This window comes from Umbelopsis ramanniana (genome assembly GCF_025399195.1).
Source record: "Umbelopsis ramanniana AG unplaced genomic scaffold K450scaffold_69, whole genome shotgun sequence".
Lineage (NCBI taxonomy): Eukaryota > Fungi > Mucoromycota > Umbelopsidomycetes > Umbelopsidales > Umbelopsidaceae > Umbelopsis > Umbelopsis ramanniana.
Genome location: NW_026252155.1, coordinates 72,767 through 82,819, shown reverse-complemented (window position 1 = coordinate 82,819; position 10,053 = coordinate 72,767). Strand labels below are relative to the sequence as shown.

Below are 10,053 nucleotides of genomic sequence, written 5' to 3'. Positions count from 1 at the left end.
TTGGCAGTGACTGGCAAAGCATGAAATTTTCCAGCTCCGTGCCACCTTAGCCGTCTCCTAAGCCACATAAATTTGACAAGGTAACGAGAAATTTGGTCTCTCATTATCAACCTCATGTCCATGTTTGCCAAATCAATGCTAAAGAGCAGCGCCTGGATAGCGCAAGGTAAGAAAAGGAAAGCAAGTGTACTTACTCATATTTACTTAAAACTAATTAAATCAACCGCCCCCGATTTCACAGCTTCCCGCCACCATCACTTTCACACAACTGCATTCAGGGCATTGCCAAAAGCTGTTGAACAACATAACTCTCCAGAGAACCTCAGCTCACTTGCAACGAGACTACAAGTGAATTTTCACCAAAAGGATATCCTCAGCCAAGCTATGACCCATAAATCATTCCGTCACGGTGTTGTTGCAACTAACGAAAACTTGATACAATACGGTAACCGAGTGCTCGGATACTATGTCGCAACCTCTTTGCCCACCGATGCCAGCGAAGAAACAATGAAGAACGCTCTCCGTGGATACAACGATGCCAAGTTCCTTGCTAGTGTTGCTGACGAATTGAAGATTGAAGATTGTCTCCAGTATCAACTGGTAAGTGGCATTCACGTAGGCCGATCACTAATATCATCAACGTACTTAGCCATGCTTTGCTTCTCGCAGCCTCCTGACACTGCATCAACGGGTCTCTCATCAATCAAAGCAGGCTCTTTGAAAGCATTGCTAGGTGCTATCTATCATGATCAGGTATGTCCGTTATTCTGAACTCTATTCTCGCAGCCAACCCTCTCTAACCACATACCTAAACACAGGGTGAAAATAAAGCTCGCGAATTTGTGAATAAGCATATCCTTTCTAGAAAGCTTGTCGTATAATAGAATATATACAAAGCATTTTAACTTTTTAAAAGTTTGTAATAACAATAGTTCTCTTCAAACCCTCAAAACAAATAAAATAAAAAAAATAAAGAAAAAAGAGTATTGTCTAATCAAGATGAATGATGTAAATGACATTTATTGCTATTCAGGTTCGTTGTCCTTTCGATGCCAGTAGTGCTCGTACTTTGGCAAGCCTTTCGTTTTGAAGCTGTTTTTGCTGATCGCTATCAGACAATTGATTCGCAGGTGAAGGTGTTGGTGTGACGGCTGGGTCAACAGACTGCGTGAGTTGATTACTCGTGGTAGGCAACATGGATGCTATGTCATCTACTCGCGTTCTATAGTATGCATGATGCTCATTCCATGGTTGAAGGAATGCAAATTTTGGATTCCCAAGATTCTTTTCCTTGATTTTGCTCTCTAGCGATGGTCCTGCCTTGGCTACAAATGCTGCTGTCTTTTCAATTGCCTCGTAAATGTCAACATTATTCGGCTGCTCATAACTGCCCATAAAACATTTGTCAGTTCAAATTGACATGCTACCATGATAAAGTGAAAAACTTTACCTTTTTGTCACATCTTCTATGTTATCATTACTTTCATTGTTCTTTTCTTCGTCCGCGTCGGTATCGCTGTCACTGCTGCCGTATCCGCTTAGGCCAGAATTGGAGAGCCATAGAATATGGCGGTAAAATTTGTACAGCTTGTTATCTTTGTGCAGAAATGCGAAAAGTGGATTGCTAGCTTGCTTCGCTTGGATTGTTATCTCCATATGTGAAGCATCGGTTGATGACGAGGCTATAAATTTGGCGGTTTTTTCGATGATATCAACTTGCTTTTGCGTCTTGGGCTATATGTCAGTATGTTAGCATAGTGTCAGTCATATCTACCATACTATACGCAATCTACCTTTTCTAATTCTTTGGGTATCTGGAAATTACACCGTATTTCTTCTATAACCTCTTCAGGTTCTAAAGTCTTCTCTTCTACATTGTTGCCGATGTTAGCTTGTGCCTTATCGTCATAAGAGTACTGATATGTCTTCTGCTCCTGCTCCATTTTCCTTCGTTTCCGCTTTTCCTCTAAATAATCGAAGGAATTAATTAAGTTTTGTCACATAAAAATACTTGTATCAAGCTGTTACGTACCAACGTACTGATCTCTTTCATCTTCGTCGCTCATTTGGAACAGTTCCTCTTCATCAGAATCCAAATCTGCGTATCGCTCAGCGTCTAGTACTTCGTCTTCATCTTCAGAATCAGTCGAAGAAGCCTTGTTCAATTTTAATCCGTTCAAATCATCTAAAAGGTTCCTCGCATCAAACCTTTTATGTATGCGAAAGGTCAGTAACTGCACAAAGTGTACGACACAGTTTCTCTCAATGGCCAACCTGTCAACCAGTATCGGGTTGTCTTTGATGCCTTGCCATGGTATAAGATGTTTCCCGTCATCTATTCGTTTTGCTGCTTCGTCGTCGGTAAATAAACGAGCCTCATAGCCAAATATTAAGAGTTCCTGTTCGGGTTCTCTCTCTCTGTCTTTTGCCTTCCGCTTTCGACGGTTTCGATATTGTTGAGGTTGGACTTCGGAGTTTTCGGGTAGCAGAGTTTGGCTAAAGAACAATGGCCTAAGACAGAAAGGTCAACGATAGTGTAACATCCTAGCAGACATAATGTTGACCAACGTACTGTGAATCTGCCATTAGCGTAGCATGCAAGCTCCCAATATAACCGCCACTGGCCCAAAATTTTTTTGGGCACAAAGGTCAGCTAACCCAGCTAGCAATTGTTGAACAGGTTCATCGCTGCATCCATGTCAAAGTATAAAACACGGCAGATTACGTTAATAACACTGAGCGTTGCATTAGTCTTGTACTTTATTTCGGTTTCATCTAAAGCAGCTAAGCCAAGTCGACCAGATCCGCTACCACTCGTTCATCTAAACGACTATTGGCCATCCAAAGTAGAACAGGCATTATGTCGACCCAAGATTTATGTGTATAACATACCAGACGCTATCCAAGTTTCCAAACACGATCGCAGCACAACATGCTATCGTTCAAACTACAAGTCAGAGATCATGCTATACGATTCATTGACCGATCCTTCCAGTACTTTTTATAAGCTCTATGTTACCGAGGATCCAGGAGAAGCTGAGCTGTTCTACATCCCTTTCTTTGGTAGCTGTTGGCTGTTTTCACAATGCTGGTCAAAGCATAATTGGAATTGGGAAGAGCGTTGTGGAGTTGACGACGCATATGTCAATCCTCTTATGGATTTCATCACCAACAACTATCCATACTGGAATCGAACAGGTGGCCAAGACCATTTTATGGTACACCCCATGGACCACACTTTTAATTACTACAAATCCAACGATCGGTTTCAACCTGCTATCTTCTTGACCACAATTGGCGACAAGCGTGGTATGACCATGCCAAAACAGCGATACGGAAAAGATATCATTATTCCTTCCGCCACCCAACTTTTACACAGCACGAATCTTGATATTTCACAGTACATCACTGCCGATGGAAAGCCAAAATATTCAAAAGTAGGCTCGAACACCAGAGATATCATGGTTTTGTTCCGTGGTCTTGGCGAAGAAACGCAACCGAGCGACGTCTACTCACATGGCATCCGGTCGTTACTCTTTTCATACTATCAACATCTGCCACACTGGGACATTGCAGACAGATCAACGGATGAACAGTATGCGGCGTTACTCGCCAGATCAAAGTATGGTCTAGCTCCTGAAGGCTGGACACTCGACACGACCCGTGTTTGGGAATACCTTGCATTTGGCGTCGTACCTGTCATTATTGCAGATGGCATTATAGAGCCATTTGAGAGCGATGTTGATTGGGATTCCTTCTCAGTACGTATCAGACGACAAGATGCCCACCGAATGGATGAGATCCTTGAATCTATCAGTGAGGAAGAGTATCAGCGAAAGCAATTCGCTGTCTGGTATCATGGAAGAACAGTTGGACTAGAAAAAGACGCATGGCACTATATTGTAAGAGATATGTGTCGAATTAAGCGTATCATTAGACCAGAAAACTTAAAGCTTGGTTATTAGAGTATTATCCTGTAAATCATTATAACTTAATGTATTATTCGCCTCCTTTGTTTTGTTATTGCAGCTTGACTGGCGGGGAGATGATTGATGTGATTTGAATTGTACATTTTATTTTATCTATTGTCTACAATGACGAGCTTCACAAGCCCAAGCGTTTTGATGGATGTTTTCGAAAAATCTTGGTTTCTTCAGCGTTACATACCCCTACAAGTGGAAAAAACAAAAAATTATTGAGCGACATGAATTTTGATGTTTTTCACATTAGTTGGGCCTTACCTCTGCTTCATCTGCATAATAAGTGCAACCTTCTTGCGAACCAAAGCTCCAAATAACTTTCTGTTCTGTTCAATCTTCTTTCTTCTTCTGGCTACATTAGGCTTTTCATAGTACTCAATGGACTTGAGTTCTCGTCTAACATTGTTCTGAGCGAGAATGCTGTTGAGTTTTCGGTAAGTGTTATTGACATTGTGGAAGACATTGAGGGATCGACCGGTATAGGGTGCAAGAGATGGCTGCTGGGTCTTTGAGCTACCAAGGAAAGCGATAGAGCTTGGAAGCACATTGTTGGCTGACTTGTCAACATTGTCGATTGTGGAGTCACTGGCGACTTTGCTTGCGTCCTGAGCAGTTTGTTTTGGGGAAGATCTTGCCAAACTTATAGAAAAGAAAGCCTTTCTAACATTCTGTGTTTGTGCAGTTAACACTGGTCGTGCCCGAGCAGACAATCCAAGTAAATTAGTTGATAGCATGACCCTGAAATGACAATTGGTAAACTCCCACTACTTTTTTCAAACAACACAAATTTGGGCCACTTAGATAGCAGTCACAATTTTTGCAAAATTGAATTTCGTTCAGCCTGGCTTTTTTTTTTTTGAAAGCTGTGTCCACCTCGTAACTTACATTCAATGGGAAGCAAGAAGAGATCCCGTACTGTACAAGAACCCGTCGAGCCGTTAAAAAACAGTGTAGACTGGGAAAGCGAGGCTGCAAAAAAGAAGACGAAGCTAAACGTTGACGAAGAGGAGGAAGAGGAATCCGACAAGACCCTTTTACCGGTTGAAACGCTGACTGAGCAGATCACAAACGAAGATTTCAGAATTGTAGCTGGATCGTATGAGCGTATCTTGTATGGAGTCAACGCCTTTTGGGAAACAAAGAAGGATAATGAGGTAAACATTTACATCCGCTCATTTCCCGTGTTATTCGAAATGCATTGCTGAGACTTAGCGTTCGATCTAGTTATCATTGCGCTTGGAGCCTGTCTTTATCTTCCCAGCACATACTGGATGCATTAGAACAGTTGCTGTAGGAGGCTCTCATCTTGCATCAGGAAGTTCCGATGAGGTTATCAAGTAAGTCATCAACGAGTGGTCTGAAAAATGAGAACCGTGGTTACTTACCCTCCGATCAAGGTTGTATGACTTGAAAAAACGCAAAGAACTCGGTGCCTTAGCTGGACAGCAACAAGGTGACATCAACTCAATCGAATTTTATGGAAAATATATGCTCACTGCCAGTGATGATGGAACTATCTGTATCTGGCGGTCAAAAGATTGGGAATTATTGAAAACAATGAAGGGTCATCAGTAAGTTTATCATCATTACTTATTTAATTTTCGTATATATCATATTCATTAACCTTCTTTTCTTCACAAAGAGGTCGTATAAACTCCATATCAATTCACCCCTCCGGAAAGATTGCTTTGTCAGTCTCTGCTGACAAAACTGTTCGTTTGTGGAATTTGATGACGGCACACAAAGCGAGCGTGCACAAAATTGGAAAGGGTAAGAAATGGTCGTCCTGCTGTTCCAGTACATGGTAATATTTCTAATATGCATTAATTCTATAGAGGGAATGGTTGTTCGATGGAATACTGCAGGAACTCAGTATGCTATTCTTTTTGAGAGACAGCTCATCATTTACAACGTTGCTGTAAGTATACGGACGATTTGCTGAAGAACGATGCCAACAAACATCAACTAATCCATTGCTTCCTCATAGGATGCCCAACCTGCCGTCACCATTGACTCAAGGACAAAATTACTCTCCATGGAGTACTATAAGGACACAAATACAGATAAGGAATACCTTGTGGTTGGAAGTGAGGACCGTAGTTTCAGAGTCTGGGATGCAGAGACTGGAGACAAGGTTGCCGAAGTGAGCCAACACAAAATGCGAGTTAAGGCCATCGATATCATTAGAACAACACCACGCGAAGGAGAGCACGAGCCTGTCGATGTTCTTGTCTCTGTTTCATCTGATGGTATGATGAAATGCTGGGATTTACAAAAAGTTATCACAAGCAAAGGCGAGAATATGACCCCGTTGGGTGAATACGATGCAAAGTGCAGAATAACTTGCTGTACTGTGAACCTTGGTTACAAAGTTCCAAAGCAGTCAGAGCAAACGGAAGCTGCCGAGTAAACCTGCTGCTTTTAGTAAACCACCCTGTTCAACCTATTGTCACCTCTGCTTGTATCATAACGTAGATTATAATCATCCTCATTCATGCAAATAAAAACAACCACAAATTAAATCTATAGCCCCAGCCAGTGACAAAATACAATTTAAACACATTTGCAGAAGAGATTGGGTTACTTTCAACAACACGCTTTGGTTAATAAAAGCATAAGATCACAATTTTTTTAGGTTGTTCAGACAAAACTTTTACTGTTACAGTCAGATCTGTGTTCATTTGATGATGATGAGAAACTATGTGTATGGAGATTCAACAATTCTAGTATTCCTCGGCCATCATGAGCAATACAGTACTGGTCCAACCAGTAAATGGATGGCTGCGCTTTCCTTGGCCATCAAATGCAGAGTATTGTTCCCAGACAAATCCAGTCCGTTTGTATTCCTATAGAAATAAGATATAAGTGGTAAATTCTGTGGTATCCACAAAAAAAAAAAAAAAGAAATAGCTTACCGCAAAGACGTTTTGGATAATGTTATTACGCAAGTCTTTGTAAATTTGTTGCGCTTTCTCTTGATACGGACCGGGAACATGCATGTAGTTCTTTAATACAAAGTATGTTAGTTTCTCTTCTTGAATAATGCATGCTATCACCCAGATACATACATTGTACAAACTCTGAAGTGCGAGATAGTTCACGTTCATCCAAATCGGACCTCTCCAATAGTTCTCTCCAGTATTGAACTTGGCATCAGCAGCAGACAAAGATCGAAGACCATATGGGGTCCACAATTCGTTTTCATCTCTCATCATGTCCAAGATGGCGTCAAGCTTGGGTGAATCTGTAGGTAAGAGACCCAAGATCATGGGGAACAAGGATAAATATCCTTTGTGGCACACATAGTCGACACCATCGCCTTGAAGTAGCAAGTCACAGTAAGCCTGGTCGTTTTCGCTCCAATGTAGCGCATCAATGTTACCGAGTATATCTTGCAGAACCGAATCGTATTCTTGAACGTCTGCAGCATATTCCTCACCCAAGTGTCCTGCAATGCTCTTCATCAGACGGGTCGAAAATCCCATCCAAGATATCAAATCGATATGCAACTCAGATGTGCTTGGAGGTTCGGCTCTGGGATAGTCATCAAAACCTTCAAAATGATCATGCTTTAGATGGATTGAAATATTAGAGCTATTGCGTATGTAAAACAATCTTACCGGAAGTCAAAGTATGGTTTTCTGATCTTCCTCGCCATCTATAAACTTCGCCATTGCCATTGCTGGGTTTATGGCCTTTTTGAGTCTTTCTAAACCACTCCCAGTTGAGTCTCAGCTTGGGATAGACTGTGTTAAGCCATTGAGTTGCCAAAGCAGGATTTTCAAGGTGAAGGTTGGGCAGCGATTCGGGATCATCAAGAGCAGAGACCTTCATTCTGTTCTGTACGGGTTCATCTGACATTTGCATGTGAACGCTGGTATGCTGTTCCAATCGATCGATGAACTTTTGGACGGCAAGGAGTAGTGTGGGAGGGTTGGCGTAGTGTGGGAACTGGGTTTGGAACTCTTGTGGGACCTGCAAGCGAACCTTGAGAAACTACGCACGTAGAATCGTCAATTAGCACTTCATCAAACATTTACCTTGCTTCTGGCTTCAGCTCCAAGAATTTGCTCACGAGCAACCCAACCATTATCATCAATCAAAGAGACCCAGCTCTTGATAATCTCGAGACTATTAGACGATATATGTGAGTAATGTTGTTTTGAAATAAGACTCCTGTTGTGATCCCTTACCTCAAATCGTTGTCCCATTTACCTATAACTTGCTGGTGGAAGCCTTCGTCCCTGCAAAGCCAAGACTTGTTATTCATACAAACGCACAAGATGACGCGTTGATTCGCAGCCACTTACCAGTAAAATCCACGAGGGAAGAATGGTCGACTAGGTGTCGCAGTGTACAGAGCATGAGGTTCAGTAAGCTGGGCGTTTAGAGGACGGTTCGCAAAATATTCTTCATCTTCGAATGGATCATGAGATCTATCAACAATGGCTGGCCCATAAAAATATCCAATTCCTCCCAAAAGGTTACTCAGCAAGAACTGCCCGAATTCAATCTCTTCTGGAGACTTAAACCCCTTTTCACTGAGATGGAATGTACGTTCAAACTTTTGATCAAACTTGGTGGTTGCCGTTTCCAGTTTAGCATTCATATCTTGGGCTGTTATTATATTGAAAGGATTAACGAGGGCCCAGGCAATCATTCCAATAGATGGTACATTTGTCACTTACGCTTGAGATGCTCAGCACTCGAGTCAGAGTTGAAGACAATGTCAACCTTTGTATGGTAGCTAATGAGTTTTCACTTCTTTTACAATTACCAAAGTAAATGTTATCCACTTACCTCGAAAGCTCCTTGAAACACCTTTTGCAAAAAGTAAAGGTTGGCAACCTCATTCTCGGATTCACTGATTTCATTGGGTAAAACAAAAAGAGATGGAAGGTTCGACATAGCTTCTTCAGGAGTCATCATTGAAGAACGTTCTCTGGCAGAATCATACACTTTTTGAAGGAAGAAATCTATGCATAGTGTTCAGTACAAGAGTGGTTTGTGCTAAAAACGCTTCAGCCCTCTTACCTTTTGTCTTCCATATCTCATCTTCTGGTGCCTGGAATCCCCAATAGAAAGTCTTTGTTAAATCCTTCTGAAGTCCTGATCGAGGGGCAGTGTTTGCTGCACCTAATGACAAATTCGAGCCGTCATGTCAGATAACACGCCAATTCCTAAAAACTAGTAAGATCGTTGTTACCTTCAGCAAATTGAATGGCAAAGTCACCAAGTTCTGGTGAATCGCCTTCCAGCTTGACCGGCGACTTCAAGCCATCATTCTTCAATTTGCTAACAATATCTATTCCGCCATCTCCTTCTAAGCCCACATAAAACACCAGGTTCGTTACAGGGTTTGCTGTGAAGAGCGGTTCTTAGTACTTTCATCCACCGAACATATAATTGTATACGCATACTTACTGCCCTCCGACAATGGCTTTCCTTTGATACGAACACCCCATTCGCCACCTTAATAGAAATGACTGTTACAATACTGAAACCATCACCTATACTTAATCAACAAGCACTGCTCAATACCGTATCTGCCTCCAGGTACTTTGATAAATTCAGTGGTTAACTCTATGTCAGTGTAGGGATCTTTCATCTTTTGGAATGCAAAGGATCGTCCATCGTGTTTGAAGTAGCCGTATCCGTGCAAATTGTCTCCTTGCTCGCATGTATGTCGAATATCTATATTGAGCACGCCAAATCAATTAAATATGTTGATCTTGCTTACTATGAGGACATTGTGGGCGAGTGCGACTTACTTTGAAAACCCTGTAAATCATCTCCACTGAACCACATTATTCCGGTTGATAGAGAAGATGGTATTCGTGGTCTAGTCCCAAAGTACAAGTTTGGTCGATATGTGCCCCACAACAGCGAGTCATTCAAGGCTTTGCCGGCCGCAACATTTAGTTGCACATCTTGAGCTGTGAGACCCTGAGCTGAATCCAGCGATCCAAGCAATGTGATCGCTGTCAGCAAGAGAGCCGATGTTGCTTTTAACGACATCCAAGGCATGTTCGGTAAAGAAGCTTGCTTCAAAGGTACCACGTTTTTCGACCAC

At 41.9% G+C, this 10,053-nt stretch overlaps 6 protein-coding genes across 6 annotated transcripts; 3 read left to right on the top strand and 3 right to left on the bottom strand.

The window, feature by feature from the left end:
- The first annotated feature begins 104 nt into the window (after positions 1–104).
- On the top strand, positions 105–973 carry K450DRAFT_258090 (uncharacterized protein). The gene is made up of 4 exons (XM_051591778.1): positions 105–166; positions 242–600; positions 670–753; positions 819–973. Exons 1-4 carry the CDS (start codon positions 115–117, stop codon positions 879–881), a joined length of 558 nt encoding a protein of 185 aa, XP_051441207.1. The 5' UTR covers positions 105–114; the 3' UTR covers positions 882–973.
- K450DRAFT_258085 (uncharacterized protein) lies at positions 901–2,609 on the bottom strand. Its single transcript, XM_051591777.1, has 6 exons — positions 2,573–2,609; positions 2,275–2,511; positions 2,033–2,208; positions 1,794–1,966; positions 1,451–1,734; positions 901–1,387 (listed from the first exon to the last, which is right to left on the bottom strand). The coding sequence occupies exons 1-6, from the start codon at positions 2,584–2,586 to the stop codon at positions 1,030–1,032; spliced, it is 1,242 nt and encodes a 413-aa protein (XP_051441206.1). The 5' UTR covers positions 2,587–2,609; the 3' UTR covers positions 901–1,029.
- Positions 2,527–4,204, top strand: K450DRAFT_258083 (uncharacterized protein). Its single transcript, XM_051591776.1, has one exon. The coding sequence runs from the start codon at positions 2,697–2,699 to the stop codon at positions 3,963–3,965; it is 1,269 nt and encodes a 422-aa protein (XP_051441205.1). The 5' UTR covers positions 2,527–2,696; the 3' UTR covers positions 3,966–4,204.
- On the bottom strand, positions 4,040–4,733 carry K450DRAFT_258082 (uncharacterized protein). Its single transcript, XM_051591775.1, has 2 exons — positions 4,242–4,733; positions 4,040–4,169 (listed from the first exon to the last, which is right to left on the bottom strand). The coding sequence occupies exons 1-2, from the start codon at positions 4,712–4,714 to the stop codon at positions 4,160–4,162; spliced, it is 483 nt and encodes a 160-aa protein (XP_051441204.1). The 5' UTR covers positions 4,715–4,733; the 3' UTR covers positions 4,040–4,159.
- Positions 4,734–4,849: 116 nt separating this feature from the next.
- Positions 4,850–6,508, top strand: K450DRAFT_258078 (uncharacterized protein). Its single transcript, XM_051591774.1, has 6 exons — positions 4,850–5,134; positions 5,205–5,317; positions 5,378–5,551; positions 5,623–5,750; positions 5,816–5,898; positions 5,968–6,508. Exons 1-6 carry the CDS (start codon positions 4,871–4,873, stop codon positions 6,388–6,390), a joined length of 1,185 nt encoding a protein of 394 aa, XP_051441203.1. The 5' UTR covers positions 4,850–4,870; the 3' UTR covers positions 6,391–6,508.
- A 44-nt stretch (positions 6,509–6,552) lies between these two features.
- On the bottom strand, positions 6,553–10,042 carry K450DRAFT_258074 (uncharacterized protein). The gene is made up of 14 exons (XM_051591773.1): positions 9,752–10,042; positions 9,522–9,674; positions 9,405–9,452; positions 9,187–9,342; positions 9,015–9,116; positions 8,781–8,956; positions 8,669–8,714; positions 8,291–8,597; positions 8,174–8,224; positions 8,021–8,111; positions 7,601–7,955; positions 7,049–7,533; positions 6,896–6,985; positions 6,553–6,826 (listed from the first exon to the last, which is right to left on the bottom strand). The coding sequence occupies exons 1-14, from the start codon at positions 10,005–10,007 to the stop codon at positions 6,704–6,706; spliced, it is 2,439 nt and encodes an 812-aa protein (XP_051441202.1). The 5' UTR covers positions 10,008–10,042; the 3' UTR covers positions 6,553–6,703.
- Positions 10,043–10,053: the final 11 nt, after the last annotated feature.

Coding starts and splice junctions, on each gene's coding strand:
- K450DRAFT_258082 (XM_051591775.1), bottom strand. CDS start 4,714: ATGCTATCAACTAATTTACTTGGATTGTCTGCTCGGGCACGACCAGTG.
- K450DRAFT_258078 (XM_051591774.1), top strand. CDS start 4,871: ATGGGAAGCAAGAAGAGATCCCGTACTGTACAAGAACCCGTCGAGCCG. Junction 5,552..5,622: donor AAAACAATGAAGGGTCATCA/GTAAGTTTATCA, acceptor TTCTTCACAAAG/AGGTCGTATAAACTCCATAT. Junction 5,751..5,815: donor CGTGCACAAAATTGGAAAGG/GTAAGAAATGGT, acceptor TTAATTCTATAG/AGGGAATGGTTGTTCGATGG.
- K450DRAFT_258074 (XM_051591773.1), bottom strand. CDS start 10,007: ATGCCTTGGATGTCGTTAAAAGCAACATCGGCTCTCTTGCTGACAGCG. Junction 8,598..8,668: donor GAGTGCTGAGCATCTCAAGC/GTAAGTGACAAA, acceptor ATATAATAACAG/CCCAAGATATGAATGCTAAA. Junction 8,225..8,290: donor TTCCCTCGTGGATTTTACTG/GTAAGTGGCTGC, acceptor TTGGCTTTGCAG/GGACGAAGGCTTCCACCAGC.
- K450DRAFT_258085 (XM_051591777.1), bottom strand. Junction 2,209..2,274: donor AACCCGATACTGGTTGACAG/GTTGGCCATTGA, acceptor CATACATAAAAG/GTTTGATGCGAGGAACCTTT. Junction 1,967..2,032: donor TGAAAGAGATCAGTACGTTG/GTACGTAACAGC, acceptor TCGATTATTTAG/AGGAAAAGCGGAAACGAAGG.
- K450DRAFT_258083 (XM_051591776.1), top strand. CDS start 2,697: ATGTCAAAGTATAAAACACGGCAGATTACGTTAATAACACTGAGCGTT.
- K450DRAFT_258090 (XM_051591778.1), top strand. CDS start 115: ATGTCCATGTTTGCCAAATCAATGCTAAAGAGCAGCGCCTGGATAGCG. Junction 167..241: donor CAGCGCCTGGATAGCGCAAG/GTAAGAAAAGGA, acceptor CCGATTTCACAG/CTTCCCGCCACCATCACTTT. Junction 754..818: donor GTGCTATCTATCATGATCAG/GTATGTCCGTTA, acceptor ACCTAAACACAG/GGTGAAAATAAAGCTCGCGA.